The following is an 18345-nucleotide window of genomic DNA, read 5'->3' on the forward strand; positions in this document are numbered from 1 at the left end:
TGACCACTTTTTTATAGACCGAGTCACTGGTGCTTCCTGCTTTAATTTTAGCTTGTAATCAGGAGGATAGAATTGTGGTCGGATTTACCAAATGGAGGGCGAGGGAGAGCTTTGTACACTTCTCTGTGTGTAGAGTACAGGTGATCTATAATTTTTTTTCCTCTGGTTGCACATTTAACATGTTGATAGAAATTAGGTAGAACTGATTTTAAGTTTCCCTGCATTAAAGTCTCTGGCCACTAGGAGCGCCGCCTCTGGAAACAAGTGGTTTCCTGTTTGTTTATTTCCTTATACAGCTGACTGAGTGCAGTCTTAGTGTCAGCATCCTTCTGTGGTGGTAAATAAACAGCCACGAAAGGTATAGCTGAGAACTCTAGGCAAATAGTGTGGTCTGAATTTTATCACAAGATACTCTACTTCAGGCGAGCAAAATCTAGACTTCCTTAGATTTTGTGCACCAGCTGTTGTATGCACAGAACGCCTCCCCTCGTCTTACCTGTTTTATCTTGCCGGTGCAGCGTATATCCCGCTAGCTGAATATCCATGTCATTATTCAGCCACGATTTCGTGAAACATAAGATAGTACAGTTTTTGATGTCCCATTGGTAGGATATTCATAATCATACCTCGTCTAATTTCTTGTCCAATGATTGCACGTTGGCGAGTAATATTGACGGTAACAACAGCTTTCCCACTCGCCTTCTGCGAATCCTTACGAGGCACCCCGCTCTGTGTCCCCTGTACCTGCGTCTCTTCCTCTTGCCAATAACTGGGATGTTGGCCTTGTCGGGGGTTTGGAGAATGTCTTGTGCGTCCTGCTTGTTGAAGAAAAAATCTTTGTCTAATCCGAGGTGAGTGATCCTGATATCCAGAAGCTCTTTTTCGCCGTAAGATACAGTTGCAGGCAGAAACATTATGTACAAAATAAGTTACAAATAATGTGAAAAAAACACATAATAGCACTTTTGGTTGGGGCCCGTAAAACTGATGCCATTTAGTACCAGTATGCCATATAGTACCAGTCAAAAGTTTGATTACTCATTCCAGGGTTTTTCTTGTGTTTTTCTGTGACTGCTTCAATAATTGTTTTTATAATAAATATTTATGGGAATTCTAAATTGTTTGCATAGTCAACTTACACACAACATTGACACACACACTTACCCCACCAGACATGCCACCAGGGGTCTTTTCAAAGTCCCCAGGTCCAGGACAAATGTAAGGAAACAGAATATTTTACAGAGCTATGAATGCATGGAACTCCTTTCCATCTTTAAAAGTTCAAGTGAACCGCAAACCTGGTTTCAAAAAACAAATAAATCAACACCTCATAGCACAAAGCCTCTCCCCCATGTGACCTACTTGTGTGTATGTACTGACATGTACAGTACCAGTCAAAAGTTGACACACCTACTCATTCAAGGGTTTTTATTTATTTACTATTTTCTATATTGTAGAATAATAATGAAGACATCAAAACTATGAAATAACATATGGAATCATGTAGTACCCAAAAAAGTGTTAAACAAATCAAAATATATTTTATATTTAAGATTCTTCAAAGTAGCCACTCTTTGCCTTGATGACAGCTTTGCACACTCTTGGATTTCTTTCAACCAGCTTCATGAGGTAGTCACCTGGAATGCATTTCAATTAACAGGTGTGCCTTGTTAAAAGTACATTTGTGGAATTTCTTTCCTTAATGCGTTTGAGGCAATCAGTTGTGTTGTGACAAGGTAGGGGTGGTGCACAGAAGGTAGTCAGTCCTATTTGGTAAAATATCAAGTCCATATTATGGCAAGAGCAGCTCAAAAAGCAAAGAGAAATGACAGTCCATCATTATTTAAAGACATGAAGGTCTGTCAATCCAGAAAATTTCACCACCACAGGAAAGGAAGACAAAGAGTTACCTCTGCTGTGGAGGATAAGTTCATTAGAGTTAACTGCACCTCAGATTGCAGCCCAATAAATGCTCACTGAGTTCAAGTAATAGACACATCTCAACATCAACTGTTCAGAGGAGACTGTGTGACTCAGGCCTTCATGGTTGAATTGCTGCAAAGAAACCACTACTAAAGGACCAATAAGACGAAGAGACTTGCTTGGGCAAAGAAACACAAGCAATCGACATTAGACCAGTGGAAATCTGTCCTTTGAGATTTTTGGTTCCAACCGTATTTTTGTGAGACGCAGAGTAGGTGAACGGATGATCTCTGCATGTGTGGTTCCCACCGTGAAGCATGGAGGAGGAGGTGTTGACACAGTGTGATTTTATTTTATTTTATTCAAGGCACACTTAACTAGCATGGCTACCACCGCATTCTGCAGCAATACGCCATCCCAGTGGGACTATCATTTGTTTTTCAACAGGACAATGACCCAACACACCTCCAGGCTGTGTAAGGGCTATTTGACCAAGGAGAGTAATCAAATTTCATCAGATGTCCTGGCCTCCACAATCCCCAGACCTCAGCCAAATTGAGATGGTTTGGGAAAAGTCGGACCACAGAGTAAAGGAAAAGCAACCAGCAAGTGCTCAGCATATGTGGGAACTCCTTCAAGACTGCTGGCATTCCAGGTGAAGCTGGTTGAGAGAATGCCAAGATTGTGAAAAGCTGTCAAGCTGTCATCAAAGTGTGTCTATTTAACACTTTTGATTACTAGATGATTCCATGTGTGTTATTTCATAGTTTTGATGTCTTCACTATTCTACAATGTAGAAAATGTAGAAAATAGTAAAGTAGTAGTAAAGTAAAAACTGAATGAGTGGATGTTCTAAAACTTTTGAGAGAGAGAGGTGTTTCTGCGCATGAGCTTAGCTAGCCAACGTCGCTATGACATCATCTACAAGTGTGATCGGGGATTTCTATTATCGAAGCAGTTTCTGCCTATCTTCATACCGGACTGTTTTTGCTAATATCTCTGCATGGGGTAAGGGAAGTTGCCATGGCAATTGTAATCTAACGTCACTTCCGTTCGTTTTAAAAACCTCAAACAGTATTTGCCGTCGTCCTGACTGAGGTAAATAAACTGAATGGAGAAAATTCCCGTTTCTCTCAACCATCACCTCACCACCCAAGAAGTGAGTTCAACAACCTAGCTAGCTCACAGAAACATTTCTCACCCAGGACCTCGAGACAATGGCTGAGTCTGTGCGCTCGAGCCTGCCGAACGGCGGAGCCGCATCGAGTCGACATGAGAAAAGTTTGGGGCTCCTCACAATCAAGTTCGTGACTTTACTCCAAGAGGCGAAGGACGGCGTACTTGACCTGAAAGTGGTCAGTTGTCGAAGCTTGCTTCTCCTCATATTTTTCACTATTTATGCAATGTTATGTCGGTGTTTTTCCCCCATCATCCCAGCCAGAGAAATTGGTGTGAAATTGAACAAAGCCAAAGCAAGGTCTTGATTCACCAGTCATTCTTCTGACCAAATATCAGATTGTCAATGTGTTATAACGTCTCAAGGTCATTTAACAGTGAAGAATGTTGTCACATTTTTGTCTTCAACCAAGTTTGCTAGCTAGCTAGTTAGGTGCTGGCACACTTTCATTCTGCCAGTTTTCATTTCTATCAAATGCCTTAATTTATATCTCCCCACTTAAAGGCATATACCTAGCAAGGCAGCTAGCTTGTTGGCTCCATAGCTAGCTACCTGTTGTCATTGGTCCATAGCTATGAAATATTGTTTTCTGGACATGCATGTTATGCAACAACTTACTTAAACTGTTAATGGGACCAAGATGATCACAACTGGGCCACCTGGCCATCCCTACTAACCCCACCCCCATCAGTGTCTGTTTCCTGACAAGGTTTCCTTCCTTTTACAGTGATTGTAATGATTGATTGATTAATGCAGAGTAGACTACTTCCACCTAACTTACTACCCACCTGGACAACCTGGCTATTTGAACTGGCTGTTTTCAACTCCTTCACTGATAAGGAGTTTGGCCATTTCCCCCTCTACTTGCGCGCCACAGCAGGCTGTTTACTCAGTAGGCAGGCAGGCTCCCTCCCTCTCCTTCCATTGTATGAAGTCTACTTAGTCTTAATGTGCCAAGTTTTGGTTGGTTTGTGCCAATTCTGAGGCTGGGGGGGTAGGTGTATATACACAGTACTCGGTAGTTTAATTCTACACAATAGAAAGCAGCTTCATAATTTCCACGTCTTTGCATGGGTTTTCATCCCCAATGTATTGTGACTGTACAGTTTTCCTCAAGATTAGTTTTCTCAGTAATGGTCTCTTCAGGTGTCTGTCAGTATTGTCTAGTTTTTAAACACGTCTGTTGTGTCCATTGACAGGCTGCAGACAGCTTGGCCGTGAGACAGAAGAGGAGGATCTATGACATCACCAACGTGCTGGAGGGAGTGGGCCTCATCGAGAAGAAAACCAAGAACATAATTCAGTGGAGGTGAGTTGGGCGGCTGCCTGTTGTCTGTAGGGTCAGGGTGATTGAAGTCAGTCACTCTGGATGGTGTTAATTTCCATGCAAGACATAAGGGAAAGGAATGTGAAAAATCACTGCACATCCAAATGCCCTACACACACATTCTTCCATTCAAACCCCTTCTCTCATCCTGTCCAAGAGGGGAGAACCTGGGCTGCCAGACAGCAGAGGTGCTGGAGCAGGTGGAGGTGCTGACAGCTCAGCTGTGTGAGCTGGAGGAGCAGGAGAAGGAGCTTGACAGCCAGAAGGCCTGGCTGGAGCAGAGCATCAAACACATGAACGATGACCCCATCGCCAGCAGATATCCTTCAACATGAACTCCCTCGCACTGTGGGGGTGGTGGGGCACTGCCCCATTAGGTTGCATGTGTTACTGACCGTAAGTCACTTGAGAAACTCGTGTAGCTCGAAGTTTAGCGTGAATCATGCATTTATTGGTGGGACGTTAGTGAGAATTTGAGAAGAAGGATTCAGTCTTAAGACTGGGCTGAATTTTGGATTAGACAAGGTGAAATATGAGATGGGTCTTGTCTGTTTCTCTTACACCTGTGTTCTACCTCATCTATGCCGACAGTGATTATGTCCCTGAAAGGCCCCCCTACTTTTAACGATGAACTCAACGGAGGAAATCCGTTAAATGTAAGGATGGGATTACATACACGAGTGTAATTAGCATGTCAGTTCAGTTTTAGGCTCTTTGTTGTTTAATGCTCTTGGTCTAGTTTTTCCAGTTTACACGGATTATCACGTCAGTCTTTCCTGCTCCACTTCAGTCTCTCTCCCCATTTCTTTCCTTAACACCGCCCACGTATATGTATGTGACCCACGAGGACATCTGTGATGCGTTCAGCGGAGACACTCTCCTGGCGGTGGTCGCTCCCTCAGGAACACAGCTGGAGGTACCGGTGCCTGAAACGGTATGTCATGTGGTATGCTAGGGTGGATATTGGAACAAAGTTGTGCGCTTTATACCTATTTCACACTACTGAGCTAAGTCGAACCAAGCTAAGCCATACTGGGCTGGACTGTTTACGCATACACCAGAGTTGGTTGAACTGTACTGGAAAGGATGATGTGGAAAGAAACTATCCGAACCAGAACAGTTTGTTTTGGGTCGACACCATTTTATGAAAAGGCTATTTGGTCTACAAACTGTCCCCATGGTCTCCTAGGGTCAGAGAGGCCAGAAGAGGTACCAGGTGAATCTAAGGAGCATGTCTGCGCCGATCCAGGTGATGCTCATCAACAAAGAGTCTGGTTCCTCCAGACCCGTTGTGTTCTCTGTGCCTCCCCCAGAGGACCTGTCTTCTATGCCTACCCCACCCACCACCCCTGCGGACCTGCAGAGGTTCCCCCTGCCCTCTGACTCAGCCCATTTCCCCAGCCCTGTGACACACCACATCTCTGAACACAAGATGGCGCCACTGCGGAGGCACGATGAGGATCTTACACCCTCCTCCACCCCACCAGACATACACATGGGTAAGGAGGACTACTAGGCCATTCACTCAGGGCTTTCATCAGTTGTGAAGATATCCTACCAATTACTGGTGGTGATATCTTAGATTCCCTTCTGATTGCTACAGGCTAAGGATTTCAGTGACTTAAAAAAAAAAAAGATTGTTATTGTCATATCTGAAATCAACAACTGTATAGATGAGGGAGTAAGAGCAATGGGAAGTACTTGCAGCATCAAATCCCGTCATGCTCCAGACTAATGCCATGCTACTGTTTTGTCCCCCTTCCCCTCCTGTAGAATGCCACCCTCAGGCGACTACTGGTCTAGCAATGCAGCAGTTGGTCGGCATGCCAACAGGTGTCCAGCAGCAAGGGGTTCTGGGAGGACACTTGGGCCAGGAGCTCCAGTCCATGCTGGACATGGGCAGCCTTCTGAAATTAACCAACACAGGAGACCACATGAAGGAAGAGAGAGAGGGTGAGAGGGGGAAGTGTGCAGCCTGCTGAAACTAACCAACACAGGAGACTAGCTGAAGGGGGAGAGAGAATGTGAGGGAGCGGGGTGAGAGGGGAGGGGAGGTCTCTCCCTCAGGAGAGCAGCCTGAGGGAGGTCTGGAACTGGGAGGGTGGCCAACTGATTTGGATGTGGGCTTGTATTAAAATGGCTTTACTTCCTGTGTGGCGTACTTACAGAAATGTTTTCTGTGTTCTTTAGGTGTGGCTGACCTAATAGATGAGCTGATGTCTTCTGATGGTAAACATTAGGGCTGAGAGTCTAAAGATCCTATCTAGCTGCTCTCAATATTCTCTCTCCAAAGACCATCAAGATATACAAGTTTAACAGTGTGAGATTTGAGTTTTCTCCTCTCTCTATTTTGTGTTACAGTGTTCCCTCTGCTGCGACTGTCTCCCAATGCAGGGGTGGACTACAACTTCAACCTGGATGACAATGAGGGAGTCTGTGATCTGTTCGACGTCCAGATCCTCAATTACTGAGGGACGAGAGGGCATCATGTTCGTACAAACAGCGGGGTGTTTCTTTACTTTTCCCTAGCGTAGCAGAGGTTCTTCTGTCATGTTTAAATTTCCTCATTTAAGCCTACATTGAGTTATTAGTGCACTGCCTATTCTGCCAATGGTTGTACTCCTAATAATATCCCTTTGGCATCAACCCTAAACACCGACATTTTCTGAGTCCCTAGATATCAGCGACCTATTATGACCTCTTATTCCCAGCCGTCAGTCATCTCTAGCTATGGCTCTACCAGCCATTACGATCTGTCCAAATGTGAATTATGAAGAATGTAGCAGCTGAACCTATCTGCCAGAGGATGATGAGGATTTTATCCGCTGTATGACCGTAATTGGTCGCCCTTTGTTTATACCAGGAGTCACAGTGCTCAAATGGGGGTCCTGAGGGAAGTTTCTCATTCATGTGTGAGGGGAATACATCGAGAGTCCAGACAATAATACAGCCATACTTGAGTCAGGTGAAGGAAAACCTCTGCTACATTCTAGAGGAATATTACAGTTAGCGAAGTGCCTGAGTGGATGCAGCCATGATGTGGGGTTGTTGGCTATCCAATGCACTTATTTAGATGCATCTGTACATCGTCTTTGTTTGGACGACCAAAGTATTTTCCACAACTGAATCGCGTTGCGTTGACGCCAGGGTTTTTCTTTTTCTGTAGGTCCTTCTGATATTTAAACACCTCAAATAGTCATGTGATGGTGTTCGTTGCTGACATGGACACAGTTATTGACGTTTCCGGTCGTGGAGATGCTTGTTGATCCAGTGTGATTGTCTGTAATTACGTCAGGTATTATTGATTCTCACTGACTCTTATGTCTTCCTCATCTCCACCATGCAATGTGAAGCGTCTTTCTGAACTCGATCTTACTCAGTCTTATTTAACTCGAGGCCTAACTGTATGGATGTTACTGTTTTGCTTTGTAAATGAATGTGACTGCTAATATTTTAGGCTTAAATATGTTATTTCCCTTAACTAGTTATATTTGAATAGATGTATAATAGAGTTTTTTTTTTTTTTTTACTTCAATGAAAGAAAATTATTCTTGGTTGTAGTTATTTTTGCAGGACTTGGAGCTGTTCAACTGCCTTATGATAATTTGACCTGCCGTATGACAATTGGTCTGAATTTTTATAGACCAGAATGGTGCCTTGTGTGAAGCGCTTTTTGTATATTTCTAGTTTCTTTTCCTAATCAAAGGAATATTGTTTTGTGATTTTGTTATATTTTGTATATTTGCACATTTTGTTGGACCAAAGTTTTATATTAAACACATTCAATTGCTGTGGGCTAATGGTCATGTACTGTTGTAATGAGTTCGTATGCAGTAGGTTGTATATTTGATTACCTGTCAATAACAGGAATGTTACCCTACCATAAACATTTTACTGATGGTAATAATAAACACCAACTTAAGTATACATTTTGAGTAAATGAATTACAATATCTGGTCCATAGACTAGTATGACATCATTCATCTGTCCTTGCTTACTATACATTTTCTGGGTAAGAATGGTGTTTATTTGTTGACATTGTACAGAAAAAAAGTGTAAAAACAAGGCATTTCAACAACAAGCTCAGATGGTACCAGATTGCAACCAAAACATCAACACTTTGATACATCACTGAATAAAAAAAAATAAGCGGGTTAAGGGTCATGAACAGTCAAAATCATGTTTTTCACAAAATTGGATATTTGGATGAACATTTGATTAGGGTGTCAGCAAATACAATTAAAAGTTTAGACTAGTTACTGGCTAGCTAGGTCTTCAGCCTGCATGGAATAAAAAAGGAGGAGGAGTCTTTCAAAACTCTGACACAGTTGTCATGTCAACACATCTGTCGCTGCTGCTGTGAACCTCATCACAAGAGACATGCCGAATGGCAGATGTAAAAGATTTGACATTATTGATGCAATTTCAATGTTTGAGTTGCTTTGTGTATCACCAAATTAGCATGAGATGATTTTACTGCAACACTGCTCACTGCATCCAAGTTTCTTGACATGGGAATTTCAGTAAGTAAGATCCCTGCCCACAGCCTGTATTTTCAACATTTCTGGTAGAAAGAGTAGTTTTTCTCAAATTTTGAGCATTTCTATGCCAAGTATAGGGGATATTTTAGTCACTCAAAAGGCTATTTTACATGTGAATCAGAATAACTGTTCTGGACCTTTAACAACTAACAAGTGTTTAAATGCGGTCTCAATCTTGCTGCTCACTCGCAATCGGGTGAATTTCTGAGGTGGACAAGGAGCTGAATAATAAATGTACCTAACAGATTTCTTGATTTCTTTAGGGTGGAAAGAGTGGGGATGTTACTCAAAATTTTGTCCACAACAGAGGGTTTTGGCTAAGAGCATAGACTGATCATGTAAAAACTGTGTAATATACAGAGCAGATGCCTCAGGTTTTTTGAAAGGCTCACTGTTCTTTTGCAGGTGAAATAATAGTTCGATTTTTCCTACCACACTCTTAAAGCAAATGAAACATGTTGCAAACTGAATATTACGAACAATGTCTCTGGGTCTTCGGGTGATGCTGGTATTTAGTGTCTTTAGTTTTGAGACTGAGGGATTGACATTGTTCCCAGGGCTTACATCTTTAGAGATTCCTCTGATCCCAAGAATAGTACTTAAGAAAATAACACCCCAATAGAGTACTTCTGTTCTGGCACCGGTGCGTCAATCTAAGAAACATAATAAAACCCCCATCAAAATCTGTCAGTTTAAAATAGAGATATGTTATTTTTTGTTGTTGCGTGGGCTGCGTCTCAGTTAATTTCATCCGCCTATGTCGCCGTTCTGCATCTGCAGTAGACAGTGACAGAGCTAACAGGGCTGTTTGTCAGATCAAGATACATCACGAAAATTGGTCTTCTCACAAAAACGTCTTTAGTGTCTGAACGGTTTGGCCTAAAAACGAATATGACCACTCAATAGAAAGGGGAGACAGACTCTCACAAACACGTTTTGCTCTTCTTCCCCACGGGACTCGTCTAAAGGTAACCCATACAAATGAATGGAAGTATGGAGGTAGTTTTGTGCCCCAAAAATAATGTATATATATCCTGCGCCTTAGGACAGACACTTCAAAAATGTATTCCTTATGATACATTTTTTTACTTGTCTTTTTTTGCCATTTATGAATGTGTTATTCAATGCGTTTCAGGATAAAAAATCAGGATAAAAAATAAATGGAATGGAGCTAAGCACAGTCAAAATCCTGGTTCAGTCTACTTTCCACCAGACACTAGGAGATTAATTCACCTTTCAGCAGGACAATAACCTAAATCACAAGGCCAAATATACACTGGAGTTGCTTACCAAGAAGACCGTGAATGTTCCTGAGTGGCTGAGTTACAGTTTTGATTTAAATCTACTTTGAAAATATATGGCAGACCTGACAATAGTTGTCTTTCAATGATCAACAACAAATTTGACAGAGCTTGAAGAATTTTGGAAAAGAATAACGAGCAATTGTTGCACAATCCAGGTGTGCAAAGAAAGCTCTTAGAGACTTACCCAGAAAGACTCACAGCCGTAATCACTTCTACAAAGTATTGACTCATGGGTGTGAATACTTATGTAAATGTTATATTTCTGTAGCAGGTTAGGTGAAATGGGTTACATTTAGAATAAGGGTTAGGTGAAGGGTTAGCTAAGATGCTACAGTTGTCACTGACGCGACTCAAAAACATGCAACCTTTTGGATTGCTAGACGGTCGCAGATTACACCCACTCATCCTCCCTGACCAACCTCCCTAGTTTTGTTTCTGTCTAAAGTAACTAGACCATTTGTAGTTATCACGTCCTGGAGGTGGTCAAAAATACATATGATATGTCTTGTATGGCTCTGAGGTCAGGCTGACACACCCCACATAATGCAGCTGTTTTTTTAGAGAGTGGAGAAGATTGACCTGTTTTGGTAAGTTGTGGCTGACATTTGGAGGAATGAGTTAATGTGATTGTAATTAGCGGCACCACCCATCCCAGAGGACTGCTATTAGTAGGAGTAACTTACAACTTCAAATAGCCATTTTCTTATCTCACACGAATACAAAGTACCCTGGCCCCACTGACAAGTGTGAACTCCCCAACATGCTAGGCCAATCGAGAGGGTGTGTGTGTTTGCGTTCTGTGCAACCCTATAATTTCGCTTTAATTAACGTCTGGAACTTGTCGTTGTTTTGATAGAAAAAGACAGGAATGTAAACACTTCCCTATCCCCGAGGTCATTGTCAACCACATGTCTGAGGACAAGGGCTGGTGTCAAAACAAAAATGTGGTTTCAAGATGCAGGGTAGAGGATGAATCTACTCGTTTTTTTTATGCTAGACCCTTTCTGATAACTGGAATGCGTCTCCTTAGCCTAATCCCATCTGTTTGTGCTGTTTTGTCACTTCCCCTTGACAATGACCATAGGAGCTGGCACGACAGCACATTTACAAACAGATCTGGGACCAGGCTAGCCCTTACCCTTCCCCTGGTTGGGCTCAATAATTCCATAGCAGCAGATATATAGTATTAATGATACTAAAGCATCTGGTTATACAGCACTGATAGCTTCTTAATACACTGAAGCAAGATTATGAATCAAATCTTTTAGCCAAGTGATTGCTTCCAGTCCTGCTGTGTTAAGGGTGAGCAGGCCTCCGCTGAGTTTGTAGATTGGACAGACTTCAAGAATGTGGTGCAGGGTTTGCGCCACCCCACAGGCATATGGTGGGCTTTCTTTCATGCCCTATTGGTGGCCGTGGCCAGTCCTGAACCTATTGAGGGTGAATCCCTCCTTCCCGGGGAGGTTGAAACCAGGGGGCTGTTGCGTGGGGGTGGGGATGAGGTGATTATTTGTCAGGTCCGGTAACTCCCATTGTGTCCAGGTCAGATGTCAGTTGAAGTCATCATTAGGTAGATCTTTCCAGACTGGCTTTCTTGAGGGGAGGCGGGTATTTGGTGGGTTGAGGAGGTCCTCATTCTATAAAAGTGCTAGAATCTCATGTGATACAAAGGTGTTAGCCAAAGAGATCCTCTCTCTCTCTCTCTCTCTCTCTCTCTCTCTCTCTCTCTCTCTCTCTCTCTCTCTCTCTCCCCCTCTCTCTTCTCTTTCATATGGAGAAGGTGCTGGTCTCCTGAGAGGCAGTGTTGTGAGAGTTGAAGGACATCTCCGTTCCTTCGTCCTCTCTCTGCTCCCCCCTTCTCCTCTTCGTCCTTTCTCCAAACGCCTTGGCTGTTTTCAGCGCATATTGTCTGAAGGAGGACCCTAGGAAGACATAGAGTAGTGGGTTGAGACAGCAGTGGGTCAGAGCCAGGCTCTCAGTGACCTGTGCCGCCCGGTCCAGGGCCTTACTCACACCACAGTGGGTCACCAGTGTGTAGACCGAGTCCATCGCCCGCCACATCTTCACCGCGTTATAGGGCAACTGGGTGACCACGAACAACCCCACCACGACCAGCAACACCCGGATAGCTCTCCGCCTCCTGCTCCTGCTCTCCTCGGGCAGCCGCCTCAGCACACGCCCCACGCCGGCGTAGCACCACATCATAACCAGGAGAGGAATCAGGAAACCCAGTAGGACCTCAACCACCTCCAGGCAGGCCTTGACCTCCCGGGCCAGACTGGGCGGGTAGATGGCCATGCAGACCCTCCTCCTGGAGGTCTCCCTTACTGTGGAGAACAGAAGATCGGGAAGACCCAGGAGAAAAGCCACAGCCCACACCCCTAGGCAGACCTTCCCACAGTGCGCCCGGGTGAAGACCCTGCCCAGCCTTCCCTGGTTCCTGCCCTCCGCTCTAACAGATGCTAGGTAGCGGTCCATGCTAACACAGGCTAGCAGCAGCATGCAACAGGTGAAGTTGATGGCGTAGCAAGCCGAGACCAGCTTACAGAGAGGCAGGCCCAGCTCCCAGCCCAGTGCCGCGTCTGCAGCCCAGAAGGGCAGGGTGAGGAGGAGGAGGAGGTCGGCTACGGCCAAGTGGGCTAGGAAGGCTTCCGTCATGCTTCTTCTCAGACATTTGTGGTAGGCGTACACAGCTAGCACCAGGGAGTTCCCGGCTAGCCCCACCACCACACAGGCTGCGTACACCACAGGGAGGAAGAGGCCAGCGAAGGAGCGCACATCAGCCTTCTCACACACGGTGTGGTAGTCCTCGTAGCTGTAGTTCAGGGTGAGGTTGTTGTGGTAATCATAGTCATCCTCTTCGGTCAGATCCATACTGGAGGAATATCTGTATCTGTAGGACAAAGCAGGAAGATTACGATGGAGCACTGGAAGTCAGTAGTACAGAGGGTCTTTAAAGGAATTCACCTTGTTCAACCCAGTCTGTGCATCAAATTCAGATCAAATTAAATTACATTGAACAAAAATATAAACGCAACATGCAACAATTTCAAAGATTTTAGTGAGTTACAGCTCATTTACTGGGAATACAGGTATGCATATTTTGGTTACAGATACCTTTAAAAAAAAGTTGGGGCGTGGATCAGAAAACCAGTCCGTATTTGGTGTGACCACCATTTGCCTCATGCAGCGCAACACATCTCCTTCGCATAGAGTTGATCAGCCTGATTTTGGCCTGTGGAATGTCCCCTCCTCTTCAATGGCTGTGCGAAGTTGCTGGATATTGGCGGGAACTGGAACGCGCTGTCGCACACGTCGATCCAGAGCATCCCAAACATGCTCAATGGGTGACATGTCTAGTGAGTATAAAGGCCTTGGAGGAAGAGGGACATTTTCAGCTTCCAGCAACTGTGTACAGATCCTTTCAACATGGGGCCTTGCATTATCTTGTTGATATATGAGGTGATGGCGGCGGACGAATGGCACGACAATGGGCCTCAGGATCTCGCCACGGTATCTGTGCATTCAAATTTCCAACCATAAATTGCAATTCTGTTTGTTGTCCGTAGTTTATGCCTGTCCATACCATAACCCCACCTCCACCATGGGGCATTCTGTTCACAACGTTGACATCGGCAAACCTCTCGCCCACACGACATCTTCCCGGTATTTACATTTTTTAACTAGGCAAGTCAGTTAAGAACAAATTCTTATTTACAATGACGGCCTTCTCCAGCCAAACCCTAACCCGGACAACGCTGGACCAATTGTGCGCCGACCTATGGGATTCCAAATCATGGCCTGTTGTGATGCCTCTAACACTGAGATGCAGTGCCTTAGACCACTGCAACACTTGGGAGCCTAATTTACAGTTGAAACCGAGATTCATCAGTGAAGACCACACTTCTCCAGTGTGCCAGTGGCCATCGAAGGTGAGTATTTGCCCACTGACATTGGTTATGACACCGAACTGCAGTCAGGTCAAGACCCTGATGAGGATGACGAGCATGCAGATGAGCTTCTGACAGTTTGTGCAGAAATCATTTGGTTGTGCCAACCCACAGATTCATCAGCTGTCCTGGTGACTGGTCTCAGATGATTTTGTAGGTGAAGAAGCCAAATATGGAGGTCTGCCAAATTTTCTAAAACGACATTCGAGGCCGTAGAGAAATAAACATTTAGTTATCTGGCAACAGCTCTGATGCACATTCCTGCAGTCAGCATGCCAAGTGCACACTCCCTCAAAACTTGCGACATCGAGGGCCTCCCGGGTGGCGCAGTGGTTAACGGCGCTGTACTGCAGCGCCGGCTGTGCCATCAGAGACTCTGGGTTCGCGCCCAGGCTCTGTCGTAACCAGCCGCGACCGGGAGGTCCGTGGGGCGACGCACAATTCGCGCACCAGCGACTCCTATGGCGGGCCGTGCGCAATGCACTCTAACCAAGGTTGCCAGGTGCACGGTGTTTCCTCCGACACATTGGTGCGGCTGGCTTCTGGGTTGGATGCGCGCTGTGTTAAGAAGCAGTGCGGCTTGGTTGGGTTGTGTGTCGGAGGAGGACGATGGCCACCTTCGATGGCCACTGGCTCACTGGAGAAGTGTGGTCTTCACTGATGAATCTCGGTTTCAACTGTAAATTGGGCTCCCAAGTGTTGCATGACTTTCAACCTTCCTCTCTCCCGAGCTCGTACGGGAGTTGTAGCAATGAGACAAGATAGTAGCTACTAAACAATTGGATACCACGAAATTGGGGGTGGCATTGTGTTTTGTGACAAAACTGCAGCCTTTTATTGTCCCCAGCACAAGGTGTGTAATGACCATGCTGTTTAATCAGCTTCTTGATATGCCACACCTGTCAGGTGGATGGATTCATTTGGCAAAGGAGAAATGCTCACTAACAGGGATGTAAACAAATTTGTGCACAACAATTTAGAGAAATAAGATCTTTGTACATATAGAACATTTCTGGGATCTTTAATTTCAGGTCATGACACATAGGAACAATACTTATTGTGTTTATATTTTTGTTCAGTATACACATTGAAATGGTAAGGCAAAAAGAAAGGAATGTTAACACCTCTATTTCCCTGAGTCATTGTGTGTGGGGACAACGGTTTGTCACACCCAAAGGGTGGGTGTCGAAACAAAATGTGGTTTTGAGATGCAGAGTAGAGCATGAATCTACTCGTCTTTTCATGTGAGATCCTTTCTGATAACTGGGATGCTTCACCAAGTTAGCTGGTCTCAATAGTGCACTTATTTATTTTAAATGCACCTTTCATTGAAAGTGCATTTACATTTTAACATCTCAATGGATTTTACAGTAAAACAGATACAGTAAAATAAAATGCAAGGCATAAAAAGCAAGAATTACAACAGGCAGAGAGTGATTATATGGAGACCAGAGACAAAGTTTGGGCCACAGTCACTTCACAATCACTTTGCTTTTTCCTCTTCTCAGTGCACAGTCAGAGGAAGATGACCGAATACACACACACACACACACACACATTCCACGGGTCCAGGTGGAAACGCTATCGAAATTCCATTTGCTCAATCCATCCCAACTCTTTCCGTTGCGTCTTTTACCTCATGAGGTTACAAAATCATTGGGGGCTGTAAAATGTGTGAATGTGATCTAACGTCTTACTCATACAGGCAGAAAGGTGGGGTTAAACTCCTGTGTCTCATGGCTATCTAAGTGCATCAGGAGCATAGGTACCATAGAGGAGTTAAAAGAACCACAAATTAAATGTAATGTTATAGGTAACAGGTGTAATATGTGTATCATCCAGTAGGGTATGTGTGTGTTATGCCCATCCCAGACATTCTCACCAGTGATGGACCAATAATAACAGACACTAGAAATAAAGAGTTTCTCACCAAAACGTTATATATACATTTTCAGAAATGTTAGCTTTTAACAGATTGGTGTGTTTTTTCCGCTATCTAATCATAGCAGGAGGCTGTTTCTGTTTAAAATCTATCACTTGGTGGTTTCATTTCAGAGAGACAAATAATCATGTTTCTCCGCTAAATGCTATATATCCACCCCACTCTCAGAGAAATGAGTTGTACTGCTAGGTTTTTACACAGTCAAATGTAACAAATAACTACATTTTCAACAAAGGAATTAGCAAATGATACATTTGTGACATCGATATATATAAAATATATGATTTTATCAATACAGTAGTATGAGGTCTGCATGTAAAACATTTACATTTGACATTTTTGTCATTTAGCACCGTGTTTCCCAACCCAGGTCCTCAAGCACTCTGTAACACTGGACAAGCACACCTGATTCAACTTGCCAATTAATCATCAACCCCTCAATGAGTTGAATGAGGTGGGTTTGTCAGGGGCTACAACGAAACTGTGTACTGTTTGGTGTATTAGAGGACCAGGGTTGGGAAACACTGATTTAGCAGAGGCTTTTATCCAGAGCGATGTACAGTAAGTGCATTCATCTTAAGATAGCTAGGTGAGACAAAAACATATCACAGTACAAATATACAGGACACAAACATTCCATTTCAGCTGAAACAATGGGTACATAGCTTTTTGTACAAAAATCTATTCATAAAAAAATCAAAGTCATTTCTGATGAACACATACAAATTGGTGGATATAGCATTTCGGGAAATTAAATCAATCAATCAAGCTGAAAAACATTCACCTGGATTTACTCTACACATTTGGGGAAAGTATATGACATACATAGGGTGTCTTTGTTTCTTTATGCTGTATACCTGTCTCTCCACATCCAATCATATCTTCAGCCAATCTATAGTCAAATGCTTTTGCTCGCTAAGGAACATATCAACTACTAACCAGCTTCACAATGTCAACACCAGGAATACTTTTTCCACAAATAAGTAAGCCTTACCGCATCTGCTCGTCTCCTCTACTGCAGTGAGCTGTAGCTACTGGTCCGTATCCTCCGCTGTGCTTTTGGGAACTCTGACTCATAAGCACATCACAAGGAGGGTGTTATTTTTTGAGATTGAGGGAGAGAGAGAGAGAGAGAGAGAGAATGACAGAATGAGAATGAGAGGGGAGGGAGAGAGCGAGAAAAACACACCTAATTTGCTCAATCATAACAGAGTACAGCATTCCTACTAATATACAGTGCCTTGCGCAAGTATTCGGCCCCCTTGAACTTTGCGACCTTTTGCCACATTTCAGGCTTCAAACATAAAGATATAAAACTGTATTCTTTTGTGAAGAATCAACAACAAGTGGGACACAATCATGAAGTGGAACGACATTTATTGGATATTTCAAACTTTTTTAACAAATCAAAAACTGAAAAATTGGGCGTGCAAAATTATTCAGCTCCCTTAAGTTAATACTTTGTAGCGCCACCTTTTGCTGCGATTACAGCTGTAAGTCGCTTGGGGTATGTCTCTATCAATTTTGCACATCGAGAGACTGAAATTTTTTCCCATTCCTCCTTGTAAAACAGCTCGAGCTCAGTGAGGTTGGATGGAGAGCATTTGTGAACAGCAGTTTTCAGTTCTTTCCACAGATTCTCGATTGGATTCAAGTCTGGACTTTGACTTGGCCATTCTAACACCTGGATATGTTTATTTTTGAACCATTCCATTGTAGATTTTGCTTTATGTTTTGGATCATTGTCTTGTTGGAAGACAAATCTCTGTCCCAGTCTCAGGTCTTTTGCAGACTCCATCAGGTTTTCATCCAGAATGGTCCTGTATTTGGCTCCATCCATCTTCCCATCAATTTTAACCATCTTCCCTGTCCTTGCTGAAGAAAAGCAGGCCCAAACCATGATGCTGCCACCACCATGTTTGACAGTGGGGATGGTGTGTTCAGCTGTGTTGCTTTTACGCCAAACATAACGTTTTGCATTGTTGCCAAAAAGTTCAATTTTGGTTTCATCTGACCAGAGCACCTTCTTCCACATGCTTGGTGTGTCTCCCAGGTGGCTTGTGGCAAACTTTAAACAACACTTTTTATGGATATCTTTAAGAAATGGCTTTCTTCTTGCCACTCTTCCATAAAGGCCAGATTTGTGCAATATACGACTGATTGTTGTCCTATGGACAGAGT

General features: G+C 43.7%; 2 protein-coding genes across 4 annotated transcripts; one reads left to right on the forward strand and one right to left on the reverse strand.

The window, feature by feature from the left end:
- The first annotated feature begins 2807 nt into the window (after positions 1-2807).
- e2f5 (E2F transcription factor 5) lies at positions 2808-8222 on the forward strand. Of its 2 annotated transcripts, none has more exons than XM_021613012.3 (8): positions 2808-3278; positions 4300-4409; positions 4585-4746; positions 5253-5361; positions 5617-5926; positions 6201-6380; positions 6618-6656; positions 6789-8222. In XM_021613012.3, the coding sequence occupies exons 1-8, from the start codon at positions 3141-3143 to the stop codon at positions 6896-6898; spliced, it is 1158 nt and encodes a 385-aa protein (XP_021468687.2). In that variant the 5' UTR covers positions 2808-3140; the 3' UTR covers positions 6899-8222. The 2 variants fall into 2 exon arrangements, with proteins under 2 accessions (XP_021468687.2, XP_021468688.2); XM_021613013.3 differs by having other exon boundaries at positions 2840-3278; positions 6822-8222.
- Positions 8223-8431: 209 nt separating this feature from the next.
- Positions 8432-17368, reverse strand: ackr4a (atypical chemokine receptor 4a). Of its 2 annotated transcripts, none has more exons than XM_021613011.3 (2): positions 17159-17368; positions 8432-13165 (listed from the first exon to the last, which is right to left on the reverse strand). In XM_021613011.3, the coding sequence occupies exons 1-2, from the start codon at positions 17239-17241 to the stop codon at positions 12040-12042; spliced, it is 1209 nt and encodes a 402-aa protein (XP_021468686.1). In that variant the 5' UTR covers positions 17242-17368; the 3' UTR covers positions 8432-12039. The 2 variants fall into 2 exon arrangements, with proteins under 2 accessions (XP_021468686.1, XP_090038169.1); XM_090182043.1 differs by lacking the exon at positions 17159-17368 and adding an exon at positions 13390-13528.
- Positions 17369-18345: the final 977 nt, after the last annotated feature.

The sequence above is a fragment of the Oncorhynchus mykiss genome, chromosome 8, assembly GCF_057628025.1.
Source record: "Oncorhynchus mykiss isolate SJ-2025 chromosome 8, ASM5762802v1, whole genome shotgun sequence".
NCBI classification, from domain to species: domain Eukaryota; kingdom Metazoa; phylum Chordata; class Actinopteri; order Salmoniformes; family Salmonidae; genus Oncorhynchus; species Oncorhynchus mykiss.